At 46.9% G+C, this 26865-nt stretch overlaps 1 protein-coding gene across 1 annotated transcript in view; it reads left to right on the top strand.

The window, feature by feature from the left end:
* Positions 1 to 26865, top strand: part of LOC135544007 (FRAS1-related extracellular matrix protein 2-like) — a 229684-nt gene that overhangs the window by 159626 nt on the left and 43193 nt on the right. The window contains exons 8-15 of the mRNA XM_064971330.1: positions 10079 to 10228; positions 10359 to 10568; positions 10718 to 10915; positions 11439 to 11603; positions 14897 to 15079; positions 15376 to 15506; positions 15689 to 15847; positions 22791 to 22994. Of these exons, the coding sequence (XP_064827402.1) occupies positions 10079 to 10228; positions 10359 to 10568; positions 10718 to 10915; positions 11439 to 11603; positions 14897 to 15079; positions 15376 to 15506; positions 15689 to 15847; positions 22791 to 22994 (1400 nt within the window). The remainder of the gene's footprint in view (positions 1 to 10078; positions 10229 to 10358; positions 10569 to 10717; positions 10916 to 11438; positions 11604 to 14896; positions 15080 to 15375; positions 15507 to 15688; positions 15848 to 22790; positions 22995 to 26865) is intronic.

The following is a 26865-nucleotide window of genomic DNA, read 5'->3' as shown; positions in this document are numbered from 1 at the left end:
CACACAGAGACACACACACAAATACACACACACAGAGACACATACACACACACACACACACACACACACACATTAGAGACAAACAGAGCGGAGGAATTCATGGTTTTCCAGTTCAAAGACCATTCCGTCTGTCTCTTCAATTTGGAAAGCCTTTTTGTGTTCTTTGGCAAATGAAGGAATTTCATATCCAGTGTGTGTGTCTGCGTGTCTGTGTGTGTGTGTGTGTGTGTGTGTGTGTGTGTCTATGTTTGACTGTGTGTGTGTGTGTGTGTGTGTGTGTGTGTGTGTGTGTGTGTGTGTGTGTGTGTGTGTGTGTGTGTGTGTGTGTGTGTGTGTGTGTGTGTGTGTGTGTGTGTGCCTATGTTTGACTGTGTGTGTGTGTGTGTGTGTGTGTGTGTGTGTGTGTGTGTGTGTGTGTGTGTGTGTGTGTGTGTGTGTGTGTGTGTGTGTGTGTGTGCCTATGTTTGACTGTGTGTGTGTGTGTGTTTGTGTGTGTGTGTGTGTGTGTGTGTGTGTGTGTGTGTGTGTGTGTGTGTGTGTGTGTGTGTGTGTGTGTGTGTGTGTGTGTGTGTGTGTGTGTGTGTGTGTGTGTGTGTGTGTGTGCCTATGTGTGTGTGTGTGTGTGTGTGTGTGTGTGTGTGTGTGTGTGTGTGTGTGTGTGTGTGTGTGTGTGTGTGTGTGCGCTAGTGGTTGAAATCTCTGCGTCTCCATCAACCTGTGACACAAGGCATGAAATTAACCTCCTGAGGCTTCAGTAGACCAAGTATCCGTACCAAATGGCACACTATTCCCTATATAGCACACTACTTTCAGGGCTTTAGTCAAAATGAGTGTACCCTATGGTGAATAGGGTTTGGGACTGAGCCAGATTCATACTCAGCAGAGGGGGAATAATGGTTTGTCAATGTGTCATAGCCGTGTGTGTGTGTGTGTGTGTGTGTGTGTGTGTGTGTGTGTGTGTGTGTGTGTGTGTGTGTGTGTGTGTGTGTGTGTGTGTGTGTGTGTGTGTGTGTGTGTGTGTGTGTGTGTGTGTGTGTGTGTGTGTGTGTGTGTGTGTGTGTGTGGCTCTCAACCCCGACTTCTCTCTTCTCTTAGTTTTAGTGTTTGAAGCTGTTACTGTCTGTAACTCTCTTCCTGATCCTAGACACTGTTTGTAACTCTCTTCCTGTTCCTAGACACTGTTTGTAACTCTCTTCCTGTTCCTAGCTGTGTCTGTAACTCTCTTCCTGTTCCTAGACACTGTCTGTAACTCTCTTCTTGTTCCTAGACACTGTCTGTAACTCTCTTCCTGTTCCTAGCTGTGTCTGTAACTCTCTTCTTGTTCCTAGACACTGTTTGTAACTCTCTTCCTGTTCCTAGACACTGTTTGTAACTCTCTTCCTGTTCCTAGACACTGTTTGTAACTCTCTTCTTGTTCCTAGACACTGTTTGTAACTCTCGTCCTGTTCCTAGACACTGTCTGTAACTCTCTTCCTGTTCCTAGCTGTGTCTGTAACTCTCTTCTTGTTCCTAGACACTGTTTGTAACTCTCTTCCTGTTCCTAGACACTGTCTGTAACTCTCTTCCTGTTCCTAGACACTGTCTGTAACTCTCTTCTTGTTCCTAGACACTGTCTGTAACTCTCTTCCTGTTCCTAGCTGTGTCTGTAACTCTCTTCTTGTTCCTAGACACTGTTTGTAACTCTCTTCCTGTTCCTAGACACTGTCTGTAACTCTCTTCCTGTTCCTAGACACTGTCTGTAACTCTCTTCCTGTTCCTAGACACTGTCTATAACTCTTCCTGTTCCTAGACACTGTCTCTAACTCTCTTCCTGTTCCTAGCTGTGTCTGTAACTCTCTTCCTGTTCCTAGCTGTGTTTGTAACTCTCTTCCTGTTCCTAGACACTGTCTGTAACTCTCTTCCTGTTCCTAGCTGTGTCTGTAACTCTCTTCTTGTTCCTAGACACTGTCTGTAACTCTCTTCCTGTTCCTAGACACTGTCTGTAACTCTCTTCCTGTTCCTAGCTGTGTCTGTAACTCTCTTCTTGTTCCTAGACACTGTCTGTAACTCTCTTCCTGTTCCTAGACACTGTCTGTAACTCTCTTCCTGTTCCTAAACATTGTATGTAAATCTCTTCCTGTTCCTAGCTGTGTTTGTAACTCTCTTCTTGTTCCTAGACACTGTCTGTAACTCTCTTCCTGTTCCTAGACACTGTCTGTAACTCTCTTCCTGTTCCTAGACACTGTCTGTAACTCTCTTCCTGTTCCTAGACACTGTTTGTAACTCTCTTCCTGTTCCTAGCTGTGTCTGTAACTCTCTTCCTGTTCCTAGACACTGTCTGTAACTCTTCCTGTTCCTAGACACTGTCTGTAACTCTCTTCCTGTTCCTACACACTGTCTGTAACTCTCTTCCTGTTCCTAGACACTGTCTGTAAATCTCTTCCTGTTCCTAGACACTGTCTATAACTCTCTTCCTGTTCCTAGACACTGTCTCTAACTCTCTTCCTGTTTAAATCAAATCCAATTTTATTTTATTTGTCCCATGCGCCGAATACAACAGCGTGGCGTATGTGTGAAATGCTTACTTACAAGCCCTTAACCAACAATGTAGTTTTTAGAAAATTCCCCCCCCAAAAAAGTAAAAAATAACATTCGCTAATAATATAAGAGCAGCAGTAAAATATCAGTAGCGATGCTATATACAGGGGGTACCGGTACAGAGTCAATGTGCGGGGGCACCGGTTAGTCAAAGTTATTGAGGTACATGTAGGTAGAGTTATTAAAGTGGCTATGCATATATAATAACAGAGAGAATCAGCAGGGTAGAAGGAGTCTTATTGCTTCAGGGTAGAAGCTGTTTCGAAGCCTCTTGGACCTCGACTTGGTGCTCCGGTACCGCTTTCCGTGCGGTAGCAGAGAGAACAGTCTATGACTGGGGTGGCTGGAGTCTTTGACAATTTGTAGGTCCTGGATGGCAGGAAGCTTGGCCCCAGTGATGTACTGGGCCGTACGCACTACCCTCTGTAGTGCCTTGCGGTCGGAGCCCTAGCAGGGTTGGAATGACTGCCAGTTGCCAGTTGGTCAGCGCATGTTCGGAGTACACTTCCTGGTAATCCGTCTGGCCCTGCGGCCTTGTGAATGTTGATCTGTTTATAGGTCTTACTCACATTGGCTGCGGAGAGCGTGATCACACAGTCATCCAGAACAACTGATGCTCTCATGCATGTTTCAGTGTTACTTGCTTCAAAGCGAGCGTAGAAGTTATTTAGCTTATCTGGTAGGTTTGTGACACTGGGCGGCTCTCGGCTGTGCTTCCCTTTGTAGTCTGTAATAGTTTGCCAGCCCTGACACATCCGACGAGCATCGGAGCCGTTGTAGTATGATGCAATCTCAGCCCTGTATTGACGCTTTGCCTGTTTGATGGTTCGTCGGAGGTCATAGCGGGATTTCTTGTAAGCTTCCGGGTCAGAGTCCCGCTCCTTGAAAGCGGCAGCTCTGCCCTTTAGCTCAGTGCGGATGTTGCCTGTAATCCATGGCTTCTGGTTGGGGTATGTGCGTACAGTCACTGTGGGGAGGACGTCATCAATGCACTTATTGATGAGGCAGCCAGTGACTGATGTGATGTACTCCTCAATGCCACCAGAACAACATATTCCAGTCTGTGCTGCAAAACAGTCCTGTATTTTAGCATCTGCTTCATCTGACCACTTTTTTATTGACCGAATCGCTGGTGCTTCCTGCTTTAATTTTAGATTGTAAGCAGGAATCAGGAGGATATAATTATGGTCAGATTTGCCAAATGGAGGGCTAGGGAGAGCTTTGTAGGCGTCTCTGTGTGTGGAATATATGCTAATCAGACTTTAATATGCTAATCAGACTTTAATATGCTAATCAGACTACCTGTCTGTCCTGCTTGTGTTTAATATGCTATTCAGACTACCTGTCTGTCCTGCTTGTGTTTAATATGCTATTCAGACTACCTGTCTGTCCTGCTTGTGTTTAATATGCTATTCAGACTACCTGTCTGTCCTGCTTGTGTTTAATATGCTAATCAGACTACCTGTCTGTCCTGCTTGTGTTTAATATGCTAATCAGACTACCTGTCTGTCCTGCTTGTGTTTAATATGCTAATCAGACTACCTGTCTGTCCTGCTTGTGTTTAATATGCTAATCAGACTACCTGTCTGTCCTGCTTGTGTTTAATATGCTAATCAGACTACCTGTCTGTCCTGCTTGTGTTTAATATGCTAATCAGACTATCTGTCTGTCCTGCTTGTGTTTAATATTCAGTAAACTAGTTGAATCCAGCACATGAGCAAAAGCTTCAGTTTTTTTGTAGCTACCAGGAAAGGGTGCCAGATAACTCAGCAACACAGTCACTCCAAAGAAATAAGTTACCCATAAACCCTCATGGCTGATGACACGTTCAAAGAGATGGTAATGTGAGTAATTTTAGCACCATGAAGGATTAACGGGTACACTGTCAGACATAACACTAATACCGGCTCTGAACACACACACACACACACACACACACACACACACACACACACACACACACACACACACACACACACACACACACACACACACACACACACACACACACACACACACACACACACACACACACACACAAGAATTTCGCTACAACACCTGCTAGATATGTGAATGTGACCAATTCATTTGATTTGACACTTTTTTACTGTTATTAATGATCATGTTAAGGTCTTACACATCTTCCCTATCGGCCTATCGACAGCGAAAGAGGGAGTGAGAGGGAGGGACTTAGTGCTCAGTGATAAACCACAAACAAAATCTCACGGTTTGACTTCAAATTCCGATGTTAATCCAAGTTTCTCCAAACGTCAAATTGAATGTTGTTTTTGACACCCTGGGATAGCGTTTAACACATTAAGTTTAGACATTCATACTGAATGTTTTCAGTTAGGGGTTAAGGTTTGGAAAAGAGTTAACACATTAAGTTTAGACATTTGTCCTGAATGGTTCAGCTAGGGGTTAAGGTTTGGAACAGAGTTTAACACAAAGCAATCTAACATGACTGCCTAGTACTGGGATTGAACACCCGACCCTGGGCGCCGGAGCTCGCTGCTTACGTCTATCCGCCATCCACACAGTTCCAAAAGTATTCATTCCCCTTGACTTATTCCACATTTTGTTGTGCTACAGCCTGAATTCAAAATGGATAAAAAATATACAGTACCAGTCATTCAAGTGTTTTTCTATATTTTTACAATTCTCTACACATTGTAGAATAATAGTGAAGACATCAAAACTACGAAATAACACATATGGAGTCATGTAGTAACCAAAAAAGTGTTTAAAAAAATCATAATAGATTTTAGATTTTTAGATTCCTCAAAGTAGCCACCTGTCACGTTCGTCGTTGGAAGCATTTTGCATCCTCCCATGACCTCTTCCCATGTCCAAAACTCCTTCACCTGGTGAACAAGCTGCTTGTGTCACGCCTTGGTCATTGTATTTTGTGTTTTCGTTATATATTTGTTCAGGCCAGGGTGTGACATGGGTTTATTGTGTTGTCGTATTGGGGTTTTGTAGTTATTGGGATTGCGGCTGAGTAGGGGTGTTGCATAGGCTTGGCTGCCTGAGGCGGTTCTCAATCAGAGTCAGGTGATTCTCGTTGTCTCTGATTGGGAACCGTATTTAGGTAGCCCGGGTTTCACTTTGTATTTCGTGGGTGATTGTTCCTGTCTCTGTGTTAGTGTTCACCAGACAGGCTGTATAGGTTTTTCACGTTCCGTTTGTTGTTTTTGTATTTATAAGTTATTTCATGTATCGTCATTTGTTCCATTAAAAACATGAGTAACCAACATGCTGCATTTCGGTCCGACTCTCTTTCGACAAACGAAGAACGCCATTCCAGCTTGGTCCTGGTTTGGTGGGATATTCTGTCACGTTCGTCGTTGGAAGCATTCTCGGACCAGCGTGATCTGGGTTCCACATCTTATTTATTGAAGTTAGTGAACCTCAAAACAATAAAGAACACCCCTTGTCACGCCCTGACCTACTACAGACAAACAAGGGCTCTCTATGGTCAGGGTGTGACATCACCCTTTTCCTTGATGACAGTTTTGCACACTCTGCGTTCTCTCAACCAGCTTCAATTAACAGATGTGCCTTGTTAAAACTTAATGCGTTTGAGCCAATCACTTGTGTTGTGACAAGGTAGGGTTGGTATACAGAAGAAGAAGCCCTATTTGGTAAAATACCAAGTCCATTTCATGGGAAGAACATCTCAAATAAGCAAAGAGAAATGAAACTCCATCATTACTTTAAGACATGAAGTTCAGTCAATGAGGAACATTTCAAAAACTTTGAAACTGGCTCTCATGAGGACCACCACAGGAAAGAAAGACCCAACCTTTTCTGCAGAGGATAATCTCTTCTGGAGCATCCCTCTGTTCCATCTGGGTTCAACGCCATCCAGATGACAAATGTGTTGTACGCCGAGATGTCCAAGATGTTGAAGAATATCACAAGATGCCAGCGTAGGGTTCTTCTTTGGCAGCTGTAGCCAGTCACCAGCTTGTCTAAATTGTCCCACTCCTCCTTTTATGGCGTCCATTATGATTTCATTTTTTTTAATGTTCTTGGCCACAGATTCTCCCATCCCTATACAGCGTACTCATGAGTACCCCATTTGTGCCTTTCTTTGGCACGTAGGACACTGGGGACGTGTCGGCCGTGAACACAAACTTAGAGGAATTGAAAGGCCTGTTCCGTGTATTCAACAGCTGAGGTGGGAGCTCTGGCTAGTTTTTTCGTAATATTTATATTATCGTCAGCTTCCTCTTGAGGAACTCCTGTCCCAGCTTGTGCCAAGTAAAAAAGTTAAAAAGTTATCACGTGATGTTGTGGCCACGGACTCCTTGTGTCACGTCCAGAACAACCCGTATCCCTTGGTCCTTCTCAGGAGCTCCTCCATCTACACTTACAAGGTCCACACACATGATGAAGCAGCATCTCAGGCAGCCCAGATCTTGATTCCATATTTGGCAGGTTTAGACGGTATGTACTGTCTGAATGGGCAGCAGCCCATATATGGCATAAGCTGCTCATCTACAGTAACGTTGGGCCCAGGGTTGTAGCACAGGGGAAGGCGGTCCACCCACTTCTTCCACACTGACCTGATGTCACGTTCTGACCTTAGTTCCTTTGTTATGTCTTTGTTTTAGTATGATCAGGGCGTGAGTTGGGTGGGTTGTCTATGTTCTTTTTTCTATGATTTGGTATTTCTGTGTTTGACCTGGTATCGTTCTCAATCAGAGGCAGCTGTCGTTGTCCCTGATTGAGAACCATACTTAGGCAGCCTGTTCTCACCCTTGAGTTGTGGGTGATTATACGTTCTGTTTAGTGTGTTTTAATACCTGACGGAGCTGGTTCGGTTGTGCTTTTTGTTTCTTTGTTTGATGTTGTTCAGTTTAAATAAATAATATGCTGCGCTTTGGTCCTCACCTTCTTCCACCAACGATCGTTACACCTGATTGCAGCGAGCTTGTCTCTCTGCTACCGAGCTGGTCTGGTGTCTCAGTTATCCAAGCTGATGATCCTGGAAATAATGTAGAAGTTATCCAGAGACATTGTTGCACTGAAAAGTTTTCTGCCAGTTTCTGCATCCCACAGGGATTGTGTGGATTCCCCCGTTGGACCTGAAAACACCATAAGAGAAGAATAAGATAAGAACCCCAAAGTATGTAAATGAGTCAGGTCCATCTCCTTCCACCTCTCCAAAAACACTTCTACCCCCAAATTAGTGTAGAGTCCAAAATGGTTTTCCAGATGGGGCGGCAGTGTAGCCTAGTGGTTAGAGCATTGGACAAGTAACCGAAATGTTGCAAGTTCAAATCCCCGAGCTGACAAGGTACAAAATCTGTCATTCTGCCCCTGAACAGGCAGTTAACCCACTGTTCCCCAGTTGGCTGTCATTGAAAGTAAGCATTTGTTCTTAATTGACTTGCCTGGTTAAATAAAGGTAAAATAAATATCTGGTATGAACAGTGCAAAATCATTTATGTCCTGCACATGGTTACATTTTTGACATGTTTTCACCTACACACACACTTTTCCACGCTTTTATTACCCGGGTCCAGTGGACATAGGTAATGTAAATGTGTAAGGGGGTTGTCACACCCTGGCCATAGTTTACTTTGTATGTTTCTATGTTTTGGTTGGTCAGGGTGTGATATGAGTGGGCATTCTATGTTGGATGTCTTGTTTGTCTATTTCTATGTCTGTCCTGATATGGTTCTCAATCAGAGGCAGGTATTAGTCATTGACTCTGATTGGGAACCATATTTAGGTAGCCTGGGTTTCACTGTGTGTTTGTGGGTGATTGTTCCTGTCTCTGTGTTTTGCACCAGATAGGGCTGTTTTCGGTTTTCGTAGGTTTGTTATTTTGTTAGTTTTATCGTGTATAGTTTCCTTATTAAATAAAATGAATCACAGCTACGCTGCATTTTGGTCCGCTCCTCCTTCCCACAACGAAAGCCGTGACAGGGGTGCACAATGAAAATGTGTTCTTTCAGATTTTTCAAAGGCCAATAAGTCTCAGGTTTAAAAATAAATAAATATTAATTGTATAATTTTTCTTTTTTGTAAAATTTGAAAAATGGGTCCCACAGACCCGAACGCCACACGAGTTAAAAAACATAATTCCGCTTTTGACATTATGTGAACGGAATTTAATCAATTTTAAATTCAGGCTGTAACACGACAAAATGTGGAAAAAGTGAAGGGTTAAGAATACCTTCTGAAGACACTGTACATGGTAATACCTTCTGAAGACACTGTACTTGGTAATACCTTCTGAAGACACTGTACATGGTAATACTATGTTAATACCTTCTGAAGACACTGTACATGGTAATACTATGTTAATACCTTCTGAAGACACTGTACATGGTAATACCTTCTGAAGACACTGTACATGGTAATACTATGTTAATACCTTCTGAAGACACTGTACATGGTAATACTATGTTAATACCTTCTGAGGACACTGTACATGGTAATACCTTCTGAAGACACTGTACATGGTAATACCTTCTGAGGACACTGTACATGGTAATACTATGGTAATACCTTCTGAAAACACTGTACTTGGTAATACCTTCTGAAGACACTGTACATGGTAATACCTTCTGAAGACACTGTACATGGTAATACCTTCTGAAGGCACTGTACATGGTAATACTATGTTAATACCTTCTGAAGGCACTGTACATGGTAATACTATGTTAATACCTTCTGAAGGCACTGTACATGGTAATACTATGTTAATACCTTCTGAAGACACTGTACATGGTAATACCTTCTGATAACTGTAATATACTGTAATATACTGTAATATACTTATTTACCTTAACATGCAGCGATATGTACATGTATATTTAGATGGACTTCTGTCAGGGAGAGGCGTGTGTCCGTGTGTGTGTCCGTGCGTGTGTGTCCGTGCGTGTGTGTGTGTGTTCATGTCTTCATGCCCGTTGTTCAAGGACATTTTCACAAAGTCGTTTTTAAAGTCTTGTTAATCCAAATACCAGCAAACCAAATTAATTCAGTTCACATAAACACACACATTTTCCCCAAGTCTAATCACAGTAGATACGTGGTTACAATCCAGGAGGTAAATTAAACTGTTAAATCAAGCTGTAACATTATTATCTCTCTCCTCTCCTCTTCTCCTCTCCTCTCCTCCTCTCCACTCCTCTCCTCTTATTTCATCTCATCTCCTCTCCCTCCACCCCCTCACCTCCTCTCCCTCCTCTCTCCCCCTCCACTCTCCCCCAACCCCTTCCCCTCCTCTCCCTCAACTCTCCCACACCCCCTCACCTCCTCTCCCCCCCACCCCCTCTCCTCCTCTCCTCTCCCCCCACCCCCTCACCACCTCTCCCTCCCCCTCTCTCCTCTCCTCTCCCCCCGCCCCCTCACCTCTTCTCCCTCCCCTCTCTCCTCTCCCTCCACCCCCTCTCCTCCTCTCCCTCCCCTCTCTCCTCTCCCCCCACTCCTCCTCTCCCTGCCCTCTCCTCCTCTCCCCCACCCCCTCTCCCTCCCCCAGCTCCAGTGTTCTACTTTGGCGAGGTAGAGTACCGTGTGGATGAGAGTGATGGTCACGTGGAGGTTAGAGTGTTGAGGACAGGAACGGATCTGTCCAAGACTGCCACCGTCACTGTGCGCTCACGCAAGACGGAGCTGGCCTATGCAGAGGGTAGGGAGCTGATTATGATGTTGTTGTTGATGTTGTTGTTGATGTTGTTGTTGTGGAAGAGGATGAAGAGAAAAGGGGGAGTTTAGATTCCTCACCTTTCTCTCTCTCATTCTCTGTCTCTGTCCTGTAGCTGGTGTGGACTACGTAGGGATCAGTCGTAACCTGGACTATGCCCCAGGGATGAACCAGCAGGCCTTCAGGGTGACAATCCTGGATGACCTGGGTCAGCCGGTGCTGGAGGGGCCAGAGACCTTCGAGCTGGTCCTCCACATGCCGGTGAATGGCATTCTGGGAGAACCGGGCAAGACCACCGTCTTCATCAACGACTCCATCACCGACCGTGAGATACGACATGACTGTGAAATTATTGCAAAATTGTTGTTGCTTTTAGTTGCATTGATTTACTATAGTACAGTAAGGTAAGCAGTTCTCTGCGTTTGTTGTATTGATTGATTGATTGATTGATTGATTGTCCGTCCGTCACCTCAGTGCCCAAGGTCCAGTTCCAGGAGGCGTTGTATACGGGTGAGGAGAGCGACGGTCGTATCCTGGCAACAGTGTACCGTAGCGGTGACATCAGCTACAAGTCCACCGTGCGCTGCTACACCCGACAGGGGTCAGCTCAGGTCACCACAGACTTCCAGGAACGACCCAACACGGACGATTCCGTCATCACCTTCCTGCCAGGTAACGCACGGTTACCACCTGGTTTACAGTTCCATGACAACAAAAGGGAGACTACGGAAAGACATTTATTAAAGTAAATAATAATAAAAAGAAAGATGTAACAGAATCTGTGGACGTCTGTAGGATCAGTAGTTTGTGTGAATGAGTGGAGTGGGTGTTGTATGGTGAGAAGCTGGTGGAAGCCAGCCTGCCAGTCAGGGAAGAGAGAGAGTGTTGGCTGTTTATAGCCTGCAGGGCCACAAGCCTGTCCATTTGCTCCACATCAGTTGACGACACTCTTCATCTCTAGCCACTGGCCTTCTGCAACAAGCAGATTACCAAACAGGAGATCCCTGCAGACAGAGTGGGAGGGACGTCACACACAGACACACACACACACACACGGACACACACACACACAGTACACACCTAACACACAAACTAATCAGCCTTTGCATCTGTCACAAGAGAGTACACAAATACCAACCCGACACACGACTAACACACACACAAACTCTCATACACCTCTGTCTCTGTCCCCAAGGGGAGGCGGCACAGAAGTGTGTGTTGTTGCTGGTCGATGACACAGTCCACGAGGAGGGGGAGGAGCTACGACTGGTCCTGGGGAACCACAAGAGCGAATCACCTTTTGGGGCGTCGGTCGGAGAGCTGAAGGAGACCGCCATCCTGATTAAAGATACTGCTGACAGTAAGAGAGAGGGATGGAGGGCGGCAGGGAGGGAGGGAGGGAGGGAGGGAGGGAGGGAGGGAGGGAGGGAGGGAGGGAGGGAGGGAGGGAGGGAGGGAGGGATGGGGGAGGGAGGGTGGGAGGGAGGGAGGGAGGGGGAGGGAGGGAGGGAGGGATGGAGGGAGGGAGGGAGGGAGGGAGGGAGGGAGGGAGGGAGGGAGGGAGGGAGGGAGGGAGAGGGGAGGGAGGGAGGGAGGGAGGGAGGGAGGGAGGGAGGGAGGGAGGGAGGGAGGGAGGGAGGGGGGGGAGGGAGGGAGGGAGGGAGGGAGGGAGGGAGAGAGGGAGGGAGGGAGGGAGGGAGGGAGAGAGGGAGGGAGGGATCGGAGGGAGGGAGGGAGGGAGGGAGGGAGGGAGGGAGGGAGGGAGAGAGGGGAGGGAGGGAGAGGGGAGGGAGGGAGGGAGGGAGGGAGGGAGGGAGGGAGGGAGGGAGGGAGGGAGGGAGAGAGAGAGGAGGGAGGGAGGGAGGGAGGGAGGGAGGGAGGGAGGGAGGGAGGAGGGAGGGAGGGAGGGAGGGAGGGAGGGGAGGGAGGGATCGGAGGGAGGGAGGGAGGGAGGGAGGGAGGGAGAGAGGGAGGGAGGGAGGGAGGGAGGGAGGGAGGGAGGGAGGGAGGGAGGGAGGGAGGGGAGGGATCGGAGGGAGGGAGGGAGGGAGGGAGGGATCGGAGGGAGGGAGGGAGGGTGGGAGGGAGGGAGGGAGGGAGGGAGGGAGGGGGAGGGAGGGAGGGGCGGCAGGGAGGGAGGGATCGGAGGGAGGGAGGGAGGGAGGGAGGGAGGGAGGGAGGGTGGGGGAGGGAGGGAGGGAGGGCGGCAGGGAGGGAGGGATCGGAGGGAGGGAGGGAGGGAGGGAGGGAGGGAGGGTGGGAGGGAGGGAGGGAGGGTGGGAGGGTGGGAGGGATGGAGGGCGGCAGGGAGGGAGGGAGGGTGGGAGGGAGGGAGGGAGGGTGGGAGGGTGGGAGGGAGGGAGGGAGGGTGGGAGGGAGGGGAGGGCGGCAGGGAGGGAGGGATCGGAGGGAGGGAGGGAGGGAGGGAGGGAGGGAGGGAGGGAGGGAGGGAGGGAGGGGCGGCAGGGAGGGAGGGATCGGAGGGAGGGAGGGAGGGAGGGAGGGAGGGAGGGAGGGGGGGAGGGATCGGAGGGAGGGAGGGAGGGAGGGAGGGAGGGCGGCAGGGGGGAGGGAGGGATCGGAGGGAGGGAGGGAGGGAGGGAGGGAGGGAGGGAGGGTGGGAGGGGAGGGAGGGAGGGCGGCAGGGAGGGAGGGATCGGAGGGAGGGAGGGAGGGAGGGAGGGAGGGAGGGTGGGAGGGAGGGAGGGTGGGAGGGTGGGAGGGATGGAGGGCGGCAGGGAGGGAGGGAGGGTGGGAGGGAGGGAGGGAGGGTGGGAGGGTGGGAGGGAGGGAGGGAGGGAGGGAGGGAGGGGAGGGGAGGGAGGGAGGGGGAGGGAGGGTGGGAGGGAGGGAGGGAGGGAGGGTGGGAGGGAGGGAGGGTGGGATGGAGGGGGCGGCAGGGAGGGAGGGAGGGAGGGTGGGAGGGAGGGAGGGCGGCAGGGAGGGATCGGAGGGTGGGAGGGAGGGAGGGAGGTATGGATGGGAGGGAGGGAGGGAGGGTAGAGAGAGGGAGGATAGAGAGAGAGAGGGAGGGAGGAAGGATAGAGAGAGGGAGGGTAGAGAGAGGGAGGGTAGAGAGAGGGAGGGAGGGTAGAGAGGGAGGGAGGGTAGAGAGAGGGAGGGTAGAGAGAGGGAGGGTAGAGAGAGAGGGAGGGTAGAGAGAGGGAGGGAGGGAGGATAGAGGTAGGGTAGAGAGAGGTAGGGTAGAGAGAGGGAGGGTAGAGAGGGGTAGAGAGAGGTAGGGTAGAGAGAGGGAGGGTAGAGAGAGGGAGGGTAGATAGAGGGAGGGTAGAGAGAGAGGGAGGGTAGAGACAGAGAGGGAGGGTAGAGAGAGGGAGGGAGGGTAGAGAGAGGGAGAGAGGGAGGGTAGAGAGAGGGAGGGTAGAGGGAGGGAGGGTAGAGAGAGGGAGGGAGGATAGAGAGAGGGAGGGAGGATAGAGAGAGGGAGGGAGGATAGAGAGAGGGAGGGAGGATAGATAGAGGGAGGGAGGGAGGGAGGATAGAGGGAGGGAGGATAGAGAGAGGGAGGGAGGATAGAGAGAGGGAGGGATGATAGAGTGAGGGAGGATAGAGAGAGGGAGGGAGGATAGAGAGAGAGAGGGAGGATAGAGAGAGGGAGGGTAGAGAGAGAGAGGGATGGAGGATAGAGAGAGGGATGGAGGATAGAGAGAGGGAGGGAGGGTAGAGGGAGGGAGGGTAGAGAGAGAGGGAGGGTAGAGACAGAGAGGGAGGGTAGAGAGAGGGAGGGAGGGGAGAGAGAGGGAGAGAGGGAGGGTAGAGAGAGGGAGGGTAGAGGGAGGGAGGGTAGAGAGAGGGATGGAGGATAGAGAGAGGGATGGAGGATAGAGAGAGGGAGGGAGGGTAGAGGGAGGGAGGATAGAGAGAGGGAGGGAGGATAGAGAGAGGGAGGGAGGGTAGAGGGAGGGAGGATAGAGAGAGGGAGGGAGGATAGAGAGAGGGAGGGTAGAGAGAGAGAGGGATGGAGGATAGAGAGAGGGATGGAGGATAGAGAGAGGGAGGGAGGGTAGAGGGAGGGAGGATAGAGAGAGGGAGGGAGGATAGAGAGAGGGAGGGAGGGTAGAGGGAGGGAGGATAGAGAGAGGGAGGGAGGATAGAGGGAGGGAGGGTAGAGAGAGGGAGGGAGGATAGAGAGAGGGAGGGAGGATAGAGGGAGGGAGGGTAGAGAGAGGGAGGGAGGATAGAGAGAGGGAGGGAGGATAGAGGGAGGGAGGGTAGAGAGAGGGAGGGAGGATAGAGAGAGGGAGGGTAGATGGGAGAGAAGAAAGGATAAAGTAATGTGGGAAAAAGAGCAAAGGGTTAAGTAAGAAACTTCCTTTCACTTCAAGCGATAATTATTCAACAGCTCTTGTTGCAACGAACACATGGTTTGTATATGAGTATAGTGGTATTTATAATTCCGTGTAATCTCCTACATTATCATTACATATATCTCGTGTTGGGAAATAATGACAGTAATTTTACATAATGACTCATTATCACGTTCAGTGTTTTACTGTCATAATGATTCACTGAAGTAGCTAGGGCTATACACGTACACATTCCCTCCAGTCCCCCTCTTCTATTCTCTCCTCTCTTTCTCTCTCCCTCCTGAAACTTCTGACCCGCACCAACCTCCCTCTGACTCCTCTCCAGAGTCCATCATCAAGTTTGGGCAGACCAAGTTCAGTGTGAGTGAGCCCAAGGAGGCAGGCTCTGTTTCCTCGGTGAAGATTCCAGTGCTGCGATTGGGCGACACCTCCAAGTTGTCAGTGGTCCGTGTTCACACCAAGGACGGGTCAGCCACCTCAGGAGAGGACTACCATCCTGTCTCAGAGGGTAAAGGACTAAGATCCTGTAGTTCCAGCCAGGGAAAAACAGAAATGGCATAGAAAGAGTTGGAATGTAAAAGATTAAAAATAACTACAGACTGTAGTGTGTGTGTGTGTGCGCTCGTGTGCGTGCATGTGTGCGTCTGCGTGTGTGCGTCTGCGTGTGTGTGTGTGTGTGTGTGTGTGTGTGTGTGTGTGTGTGTGTGTGTGTGTGTGTGTGTGTGTGTGTGTGTGTGTGTGTGTGTGTGTGTGTGTGTGTGTGTGTGTGTGTGTGTGTGTGTGTGTGTGTGTATGTGTGTGTAGATGTTACGTTTAAGCATGGGCAGACGGAGCACGTTGTGGAGGTGGAGGTGTTGCATGACGGAATCAGAGAGATGAGAGAAGCCTTCACCGTTCACCTGAAACCTGACGACAACATGGTGGCCGAAACGCAGGTGAGGAGGAGCTGTCAGAATCAACCAAACACACCTGAACACTCTCACCAATCAATCAATCATTTTCTTGCGGATGAGATCTAATGGTAGTACAAACTAAGTCAATCAAAGTGAACTTCATACAAAAGTCAATCTAACTCGGTCAATATAACTCATGCAAACCCCCCTGTGTGTCGTGTCAGATGGCTAAAGCCGTCGTGTACATTGAGGAGACCAACGGTACGGCCGCCGTCACCTTCCCCTCCCTGCCCCAAGTGGTGTCTCTGCTGCACGATGACGACGTCAGCAAGACAGCGCAGAACCTCCACCCTCCAGCTGGCTACCCCATTCTCTGTGTCACCGTAAGTCAGTCCCCAATAGTCTGTCTGTGTCCCCAATAGTCAGTCTGTGTCCCCAATAGTCAGTCTGTGTCCCCAATAGTCTGTCTGTGTCCCCAATAGTCTGTCTGTGTCCCCAATAGTCAGTCTGTGTCCCCAATAGTCAGACTGTGTCCCCAATAGTCTGTCTGTGTCCCCAATAGTCTGTCTGTGTCCCCAATAGTCTGTCTGTGTCCCCAATAGTCTGTCTGTGTCCCCAATAGTCTGTCTGTGTCCCCAATAGTCATTCTGTGTCCCCAATAGTCTGTCTGTGTCCCCAATAGTCTGTCTGTGTCCCCAATAGTCAGACTGTGTCCCCAATAGTCATTCTGTGTCCCCAATAGTCATTCTGTGTCCCCAATAGTCAGTCTGTGTCCCCAATAGTCTGTCTGTGTCCCCAATAGTCTGTCTGTGTCCCCAATAGTCTGTCTGTGTCCCCAATAGTCTGTCTGTGTCCCCAATAGTCTGTCTGTGTCCCCAATAGTCAGACTGTGTCCCCAATAGTCTGTCTGTGTCCCCAATAGTCTGTCTGTGTCCCCAATAGTCTGTCTGTGTCCCCAATAGTCTGTCTGTGTCCCCAATAGTCTGTCTGTGTCCCCAATAGTCATTCTGTGTCCCCAATAGTCTGTCTGTGTCCCCAATAGTCTGTCTGTGTCCCCAATAGTCATTCTGTGTCCCCAATAGTCTGTCTGTGTCCCCAATAGTCAGTCTGTGTCCCCAATAGTCTGTCTGTGTCCCCAATAGTCAGATTGTGTCCCCAATAGTCAGTCTGTGTCCCCAATAGTCAGTCTGTGTCCCCAATAGTCTGTCTGTGTCCCCAATAGTCAGTCTATGTCCCCAAGACAGTCTGCAACCGTAAGTCTGTCTGTGTCAGTCTCTTTCCCCACAAGTCAGTCTATGTCCCTGAAATTCAGCGCGTTTTCCCATTACCTCCACAAGCAGACAGAGAACACCCAGGGAACACATCTGACAGGGTAGTCTGACTGAGTCAGGGAACACATCTGACAGGGTAGTCTGACTGTGTCCAGGAACACATCTGACAGGGTAGTCTGACTGAGTCAGGGAACACATCTGACAGGGTAGTCTGACTGTGTCCAGGAACACATCTGACAGGGTAGTCTGACTGTGTCAGGGAACACATCTGACAGGGTAGTCTGACTGTGTCCAGGAACACATCTGACAGGGTAGTCTGACTGTGTCAGGGAACACATCTGACAGGGTAGTCTGACTGAGTCCAGGAACACATCTGACAGGGTAGTCTGACTGAGTCTGGGAACACATCTGACAGGGTAGTCTGACTGAGTCAAGGAACACATCTGACAGGGTAGTCTGACTGTGTCAAGGAACACATCTGACAGGGTCAGGGGCTGTAAGACCCAATCTTAACAGAGAGTAAAGTAATTTGGCCTGGCTGTAATGAAGTAAGATTTGTAATCCTTAAATCAAATAACATTTTATTGGTAACATTTGTAGCAGATGTTATTGCGGGTATAGTGAAATACTTGTATAGGAGCCTGAAACAAGGCAGCCATGTTACATAAACGCAACATGTAAAGTGTTGTTCCCATGTTTGAGCTGAAATACAAATTCCAGGAATGTTCTATACGTACAAAAAGCTTATTTCTCTTGAATTTTATGCACAAATGTGTTTACATCCCCATTTTTCCTTTGCCGAGATAATCCGTCCACCTTACAGGTGTGGCATATCACGAAGCTGATTAAATGGTATGATCATTACACAGGTGCACCTTGTGCTGGGGACAATAAATGGCCAATCTAAAATGTTCAGTTTTGTCACACAATACAATGCCACGGATGTCTCAAGTTTTGAAGGAGAATGCAATTGGTGTACTGACTGCAGGAATGTCCACCAGAGCTGTTGCCAGAGAATTGAATGTTAATTTCTCTGCCATGAGCTGCCTCCAACGTCAACTCAGAGAATGTGGCAGCCCATCCGGCTTTCTCATCTGCGGGATCGTTGATGAAGCTGTGGGTTTGCAAAACCAAAGAATTTCTGCACAAACTGTCAGAAATCGTCTCAGGGAAGCTAATCTGTGTACTCGTTGTCCTCACCAGGGTCTTGACCTGACTGCAGTTCAGCGTCGTAACCGACTTCCGTGGGCAAATGCTCACCTTCGATGGTCACTGACACGTTGAAGAAGAGGTGTGCGCTTCACAAATGAATCCCAGTTTCAATTGTACTGTATGGCGTCGTGTGGGCGAGCAGGTGCCCCGTGCTGGTGGTGGTGGGGATCACGGTACAGTATGTGCAGGCAGAAGCAACGGAACAATGAACGTAATTTTATTTCACTGATGGCAATTTGGCGACGCCCATTGTTGTGCTATTAATTCGCCGCCATCACCTCATGTTTCAGCATGATAATGCACGGCCCCATGTCGCAAGGATCTGTACACAATTCCTGGAAGCTGCAAATGTCCCAGTTCTTCTATGGCCTGCATACCTACCATACATGCCACCCATTGAGCATGTTTGGGATGCTCTGGATTGACATGTGCGACACTGTGTTCCAGTTCCCGCCAATATCCAACAACTTCGCACAGCCGTTGAAGAGGAGTGGGACAACTTTCCACAGGCCACAATCAACAGCCTCATCAACTCTATGTGAAGGAGATGTGACGTGCTGCATGAGGCAAATGGTGGTCACACCAGATACTGACTGGTTTACTGATCTACGCCCCTACCTTTTTTTAAAGGTGTCTGTGGTATCCCAGTCCTGTGGAATCCAGAGATTAGGGCCTAATGAAGTTATTTCAATTGACTGATTTCCTCATATGAACTGTAACTCAGTAAAATCGTAGAAATTGTTGCATGTTCCATTTATATTTTTTGTTTTATATTTTTGTTGATTGTACTGTGTATTATTTATACCTCACATGCGACTCATAATAACACAATTAGCCTATTGAAATGTTTATCTGACTCCTCGAAGATTATACAAATATGCAAGCAAGCATTAGGCAATGAGTTGACGTCGACTAGCACAAAATTGGTCTGAGAGGGTCTATATCAAAGGCAGATATTTATTTACATTATAAAATGAACGATACGTTATACAAATCATAAAGCTAAATAAAGTTAAAAGGCATTAACAAGAGTTACAAAGCATTTTTCTAGGCATGATCAGAGAGAGAGAGAGAGAGAGACTTTTTACAAGTCTGTTAGGACATCTACTTTATGCATGACACAACAAGTAATTTTTCCAACAATTGTTTACATACAGATTATTTCACTGTATCACGATTCCAGTAGGTCAGAAGTTTACACACACTAAGTTGACTGTGCCTTTAAACAGCTTGGAAAATTCCAGAAAATCATGTCATGGCTTTAGAAGCTTCTGATAGGCTAATTGACATCATTTGAGTCAATTGGAGGTGTACCTGTGGATGTATTTCAAGGCCTACCTTCAAACTCAGTGCCTCCTTGCTTGACATCATGGGAAAATCAAAGAAATCAGCAAAGACCTCAGAAAAAAACGTTCGGTCTCCTAGAGATAAACATACTTTGGTGCGAAAAGTGCAAATCAATCCCAAAACAACAGCAAAGGACCTTGTGAAGATGCTGGAGGAACCAGGGACAAAGTATCTATATCCATAGTAAAATGAGTCCTATATCGACGTAACCTGAAAGGCCGCTCAGCAAGGCAGAAGCCACTGCTCCAAAACTGCCATAAAAAAGCCAGACTACTTTTTGGAGGAAAAAGGGGGAGGCTTGCAAGCTGAAGAACACCATCCCAACCGTGAAGCATGGGGGTGGCAGCATCATGTTGTGGGGGTGCTTTGCTGCAGGAGGGACTGGTGCACTTCACAAAATAGATGGCTTCATGAGGGAGGAAAATTATGCGGATATATTGAAGCAACATCTCAAGACATCAGTCTCAGAAGTTAAAGCTTGGTCGCAAATGGGTCTTTCAAATGGACAATGACCCCAATCATACTTCCAAAATTGTAGCAAAATGGCTTAAGGACAACAAAGTCAAGGTATTGGAGTGGCCATCACAAAGCCCTGACCTCAATCCTATAGAAAATTTGTGGGCAGAACTGAGAAAGTGTGTGCGAACAAGGAGGCCTACAAACCTGACTCAGTTACACCAGCTCTGTCAGGAGGAATGGGCCAAAATTCACCCAACTTATTGTGGGAAGCTTATGGAAGGCTACCCGAAACATTTGATAAACAAGTTAAAAGCAATGCTACCAAATACTAATTGAGTGTATGTTAACTTCTGACCCACTGGGAATGTGATGAAAAAAATAAAAGCTTAAATAAATCTCTGTACTATTATTTTCACATTTCACATTCTTAAAATTAAGTGGTGACTGACCTAAAACAGGTTATTTTAAAAAACTGAGTTTATATGTATTTGGCTAAGGTGTATGTAAACTTCCGACATCAACTGTAGGTATTACAGACTCGGTCAGGGAGAGGTTGAAAATGTCAGTGAAGACACTTGCCAGTTGGTCCGCGTATGCTCTGAGTACACATCCTGGTAATCTGTCTGGCCCCGCGGTCTTGTGAATGTTGACCTGTTTAAAGGTCACACAGTCGTTTAAAACAGCTGGTGTTCTCATGCATGCTTCAGTGTTGCTTGCTTTGAAGTAGCATAACATTGTTCTGACATGGTGCTCAGTGACGTCCTGGTAACTTACAGGGAACTAAGCAAAGGTCCCCCCCCCAGAAAACGTACCTTGGGCACCATCATGCAACGTCCCCTTGACCATCACGTGGTCATTGAATGTCCCAGATAACGTCCTATCAGAACAAAATAGAAACCTTTTCATAACATTCCCTTATAGACATCAAAATACCTTATTATAACGTTATACTGCGACCAAACCGTGACCTGTACTGAACGTCCTATTATTTATGGTCCTGAGGTTAACGTTTAATGTTCCAAGTGTGGGATACCCTTAACGTCTCGCTGAAACCCTTAAAGGGACCTAATGGTAATGTCACTGAATGTCCTTAGGACGTCCACTGTTTGCTGGGATCCCAGTTATAAACTGAACTGAGAAGTGATGCGAGAGCCATATCTCTGCCCAAAACCTGTCCACGTTAAGCAGATTCTTAATAATTAAGCAGGTGAGGTGTTTTTCTAACGGGTGCAATGAGAGAGAGTCGAATTTAGATTAAAATTATTTGCTCTTTTGATACGTGAGGTTTGTTTTGTCTAATATAAGTTTTGGTTGTTACAATGTCTTCAGAAAGTATTCAGACCCTTTGAGATTTTCCACATTTTGTTACTTTACAGCCTTATTCTAAAATGTATTAATCTACACGCATTAATATTAATATTAATATTACACATTAATCTAATCCCCATGACAAAGCGAAAACATATTTTTAGTATTCAGACCCTTTTGATATGAGTCTCGAAATTGAGCTCAAGTGCATCCTGTTTCCATTGATCATCCTTGAGATGTTTCTACAACTTGATTGGCGTCAATCTGTAGTAAATTCAAATTGATTGAACATTATTTGGAAAGGCACACGCCTGTCTATATAAGGTCCAACAGTTGACAGTGCATGTCAGAACAAAAACCAAGCCAAGAGGTCGAAGGATTTGTCCTTAGAGCTCCGAGACAGGATTGTGTCGAGGCACAGATCTGAGGAAGGGTACCAGAAACATTTCTGCAGCATTGAAGGTCCCCAAGAACACAGTGGCCTCCATCATTGTTAAATGGAAGAAGTTTGGAACCACAAGGACTCTTCCCATAGCTGGCCAACCGGCCAAACTGAACAGTCGGGGGAGAAGGGCCTTGGTCAGGGAGTTTTACCAAGAACCCGACAGAGCTCTAGAGTTCCTCTGTGGAGATGGGAGAATCTTCCAGAAGGACAACCATCCCTGTAGCACTCCACCAATCAGGCCTTTATGGTAGAGTGGCCAGACAGAAGCCACTCCTCAGTAAAAGACACATGACAGCCCACTCGGGGTTTGCCAAAAGGCACCTAAAGACTTTCAAACCATGGGAAATAGGATTATCTGGTCTGATGAAACCAAGATTAACATCTTTGGCCTGAATGCCAAGCGTCACGTCTGGAGGAAACCTGGCACCATCCCTACGGTGAAGCATGGTGGTGGCAGCATCATGCTGTGGGGATGTTTTTCAGGGACTGGGAGACTAATAACGATTGAGGCAAAGATGAACAGAGCAAAGTACAGAGAGATCCTTGATGAAAATCTGCTCCAGAGCACTCAGGACCTCAGACTGGGGTGAAGGTTCACCTTCCAACAGGACAACGACACTATGCACACATCCAAGACAATGCAGGAGTGGCTTCGGGACAAGTCCTTGAGTGGCCCAGCCAGAGCCCGGACTTGAACCTGATCGAGCATCTCTGGAGAGACCTGAAAATAGCTGTGCGGCAACACTCCCCATCCAACCTGACAGAGCTTGAGAGGATCTGCAGAGAAGAATGGGAGAAACTCCCCAAATACAGGTTTGTAGAGTCATAATGTAATTGCTGCCAAAGGTGCTTCAAAAAATGTACTGCACAAAGGGTCTGAATACTTATGGAAATGTGATATTTAATATTTTTATTTTCATAAATTAGCAAACATTTAAAAAAAAAAACAGTTTTTGCTTTGTCATTATGGGGTATTGTGTGTAGATTGATGAAGACTGTAACATAATAAAACGTGGAGAAAGTCAAGGGTCTGAATACTTCCCAAATCCACTGTATAAATCTGAGTATAAGCAAGGGTGCATTCTGCATATATTATTGTCAATTTAGGAACATGCAAGCTGACAGTTGATTTGTGTTCTTTGTGATTCACGCATTTATTTAATCTCTCTCGCTCTCTCCCTCACTTCCTCTCTCCTACATCTCCCCCTTCATTCCTCATCTCTCTCTCCCTACCTCCTTCCATTCCCCTCTCCCTCCACCTCCCCCTCCGACCAACCCATCCAGGCCTGTAACCCTAAGTACCCTGACTACGACAAAACAGGCTCTATCTGTGTCAGCGAGCACATCGACAACACGCTGACACGCTACCGCTGGCTCGTCAGTGCCCCTGCTGGCCCGGATGGGGTCATTACACCCATGAGAGAGGTGGACTTTGATACCTTCTTCACCTCCTCCAAGATGATCACCCTGGACTCTGTCTACTTCCAGGTGGGGAACCAACAAATTAATGTCCTTCAGCTAATCTTATCACTGAACTATACTGACTGAGACAAGATTCAATCTTGGTTGTTTTGTTGTTTTTGTTTTATCTCAGGTGGGTTATAGTATAGCGCAGTGCATTAGACAGCCGACAATGTGCCATTTAAAGGGAGGCTGAATTGACGGATTTCACCTCGGTTTTTCCTCCTGATTAAGAAATGTGACTGGAGAGACGAGATTTGTGATTTGTAGGCGTGCTTTGATGCGGGTGTCTCTTTTGTGTGTGTTTTCGCACGTAGGAAACGTTTGTACACACTGGCAAAAAAGATGCACAGTTACAGTCACTCACCCATCTAGGTATCTTGAAAACAGTCAAACCAACTCTGCTAGGGTGAGTGAAATTGTGAGGTATTCTCTAGACAACTATCGTCAATTAGCTTCCGCCTGTGTGCGACCATGGCAAAGTTAGTTCGCTGCTGGATATATATGGGGCTTGTTAGGGACCGTCAATAAATTGCACAATGTACATGAACAAAAATAAATTATTAAAGTTTTTCAATATTTGTATATTGTATATTTTACAATGTATAATTGGTTTAAGGCTTTTAAGTCATTGAAATTCTGAACTATTGAAATGTAAAAAATATTGTCCCATATGCATTGTGTTATTCATTGACAGTCCCTAAGTAGCCCTATAGAGATATCCAACACCGAACTAAATATACCACGGTCAGTGTGCATTCCGAGAGAGAATTAAGAACAAACACCCAGGTGTTAGTGGGCATTAGCCATTATCCTAAAACGAAACTATTAGCTAAAACCCAAACCTAAAACCCATATATAAAGGGAAATCAGAGACGTCGATTCCATAAATCTCCAACATTCTTGTTTTGTAAAATACCGACGGTAAAGTTCTCTCCGTCCTATTTACACTATTAGGGAGGCAGGTAGCCTAGCGTTTAGAGCGGCGACCCAGCAGCAGGAGGGTTGCCAGTTCGAATCCTGGATCCAAAGGGGGGGGGGGGGATATGGTGGGAAGTGAGCTGACTGGCAATGCTAGTGCTGGGTGATATATACAAAAATCCATACCATGATCAATTCACTGAATTCTCATCATAACAATACATTTACTTTGACGTTTATGACATTATGTGCACCATAAAAAATACCTACGACTACTTACAATCAAATTTCAATCAAATGTATTTATAAAGCCCTTCTTACATCAGCTGATGCCACAAAGTGCTGTAAAGAAACCCAGCCTAAAACCACAAACAGCAAGCAATGCAGGTGTAGAAGCACACTTTCAATTGTCCCATTATCAATAGCCCATGTTAGCAGACTTAATTAATTTCAAACTTTACATTGTGTCAAGTAAAGGCTGGTTATTGCTAATATCGTTATCAGTAAAATGTCCTCAATAAATGATCAGTGTCGATAATATTCGGTTCAGCGTCCCAGCTCTACTAGATGCCATGGCCTGCCTTTGTACCCTTTCACAACGACACTTAACCCCGCCCACAGCAACAGCTCCCCAGGCACCCTGTGCAGTAGCCCCCCCCCCCCCCCCGCACCTCTCCAAAACCTGAACGTGTATGTGTGTCGTTCGGAGGGGTTGGGTTAAAAACTTAAGTTAAATTTAGGTTGGGACCTTGTGTCCAATTGACCTGTAAAGTGTAAAGTGATCCTAATGCTAATCTACCGATGCCACGGAGGCCATTTTTATTTTTAAATTAGGTTCCTCTATAAAGGTTTTTCTGCTGTTGGTGGATATCGTATTCATGGTAACACTGTGGATGGCTGCTGTAGCGCTAATTGCATTTAAATGGCGTCGGCTGTCTAGTGTGCTGCTCGTTAACGTGACTTGGGTTGAATCTCAGCTGTCTAGTGTGCTGCTCTTTAACGTGACTTGGGTTGAATCTCAGCTGTCTAGTGTACTTCTCTTTAACGTGACTTGGGTTGAATCCCAGCTGTCTAGTGTGCTGCTCTTTAACATGACTTGGGTTGAATCTCAGCTGTCTAGTGTACTTCTCTTTAACGTGACTTGGGTTGAATCCCAGCTGTCTAGTGTACTTCTCTTTAACGTGACTTGAGTTGAATCCCAGCCTGCTGCTCTTTAACGTGACTTGGGTTGAATCCCAGCCTGCTGCTCTTTAACGTGACTTGAGTTGAATCCCAGCCTGCTGCTCTTTAACGTGACTTGAGTTGAATCCCAGCCTGCTTCTCTTTAACGTGACTTGGGTTGAATCCCAGCCTGCTTCTCTTTAACGTGACTTGGGTTGAATCCCAGCTGCTGCTCTTTAACGTGACTTGGGTTGAATCCCAGTGTGCTGCTCTTTAACGTGACTTGGGTTGAATCCCAGCCTGCTGCTCTTTAACGTGACTTGAGTTGAATCCCAGCCTGCTGCTCTTTAACGTGACTTGGGTTGAATCCCAGCCTGCTGCTCTTTAACGTGAGTTGGGTTGAATCCCAGCCTGCTGCTCTTTAACGTGACTTGAGTTGAATCCCAGCCTGCTTCTCTTTAACGTGACTTGGGTTGAATCCCAGCCTGCTGCTCTTTAACGTGACTTGAGTTGAATCCCAGTGTACTTCTCTTTAACGTGACTTGGGTTGAATCCCAGCCTGCTGCTCTTTAACGTGACTTGGGTTGAATCCCAGCCTGCTGCTCTTTAACGTGACTTGAGTTGAATCCCAGCTGTCTAGTGTGCTTCTCTTTAACGTGACTTGGGTTGAATCCCAGCCTGCTGCTCTTTAACGTGACTTGAGTTGAATCCCAGCCTATGTGCCTTTTCAAATGTACGGATGTGTACCTGGACCTGAATGAAAAACGGGAATGTTTGAGTTGACTATAATGATGTGATTAGGGTTGAGCAGTATCCACATTTTCATATCGTCATACAATCCTTTTCTCATCCTGGGATTTACGGTATTACCGGTTTTTAACACACACAAAAAAAACGCAAAAATACCCTTTGGGCGTCTATTACTGGGATGCCAATTAAATTAGCACAAGTAATAGCACATTTCCATGGAAGCTGCTAGTTAAATATTCTAACGAGTGCAAACCAATTTTATTTGTTTTGCAAAGACAGGCAATCCAGCTCATAGATGTATACATATATATATATATATATATATATATGGTAGAAGCTACCGAAGGTCATTTTTGGTGAGTTTGGACATTTGCAAGCGAATGTGAACGGGAGACATTGTGCAAATTGACAGCACTGGCTCTGGAACAGCGTGTGTACACGCTTCATAATGTCACCGGTGAAATGAAGAATGCAATCTGCTTCATCTCCTAAAGTATTGCACAGGTTGACTGTAGGTTATTTCATTCAAAAGTAGCTGCAAATATTTACATGTGTAGAAAAATAAATAGTTAACGGTTTTGAAAAACCATCCCGTGGCTATTTCCAAATACCCCGGTATACGTTATATACGGTATACCGCCCAAGCCTAGATGTGATGGAGTTGACTGTACTGATGTGATGGAGTTGACTACTGATGTGATGGAGTAGACTGTACTGATGGGATGGAGTTGACTGTACTGATGTGATGGAGTTGACTGGACTGATGTGATGGAGTTGACTGTACTGATGTGATGGAGTTGACTGTATTGATGTGATGGAGTAGACTGTACTGATGTGATGGAGTTGACTGTACTGATGTGATGGAGTTGACTGTACTGATGTGATGGAGTTGACTGTACTGATGTGATGGAGTTGACTGTACTGATGTGATGGAGTTGACTGTATTGATGGGATGGAGTTGACTGTACTGATGTGATGGAGTTGACTGTACTGATGTGATGGAGTTGACTGTACTGATGTGATGGAGTTGACTGTACTGATGTGATGGAGTTGACTGTACTGATGT

Source organism: Oncorhynchus masou, chromosome 8 (genome assembly GCF_036934945.1).
Source record: "Oncorhynchus masou masou isolate Uvic2021 chromosome 8, UVic_Omas_1.1, whole genome shotgun sequence".
Lineage (NCBI taxonomy): Eukaryota > Metazoa > Chordata > Actinopteri > Salmoniformes > Salmonidae > Oncorhynchus > Oncorhynchus masou.
This window is presented reverse-complemented; position numbering and strand designations above follow the sequence as displayed.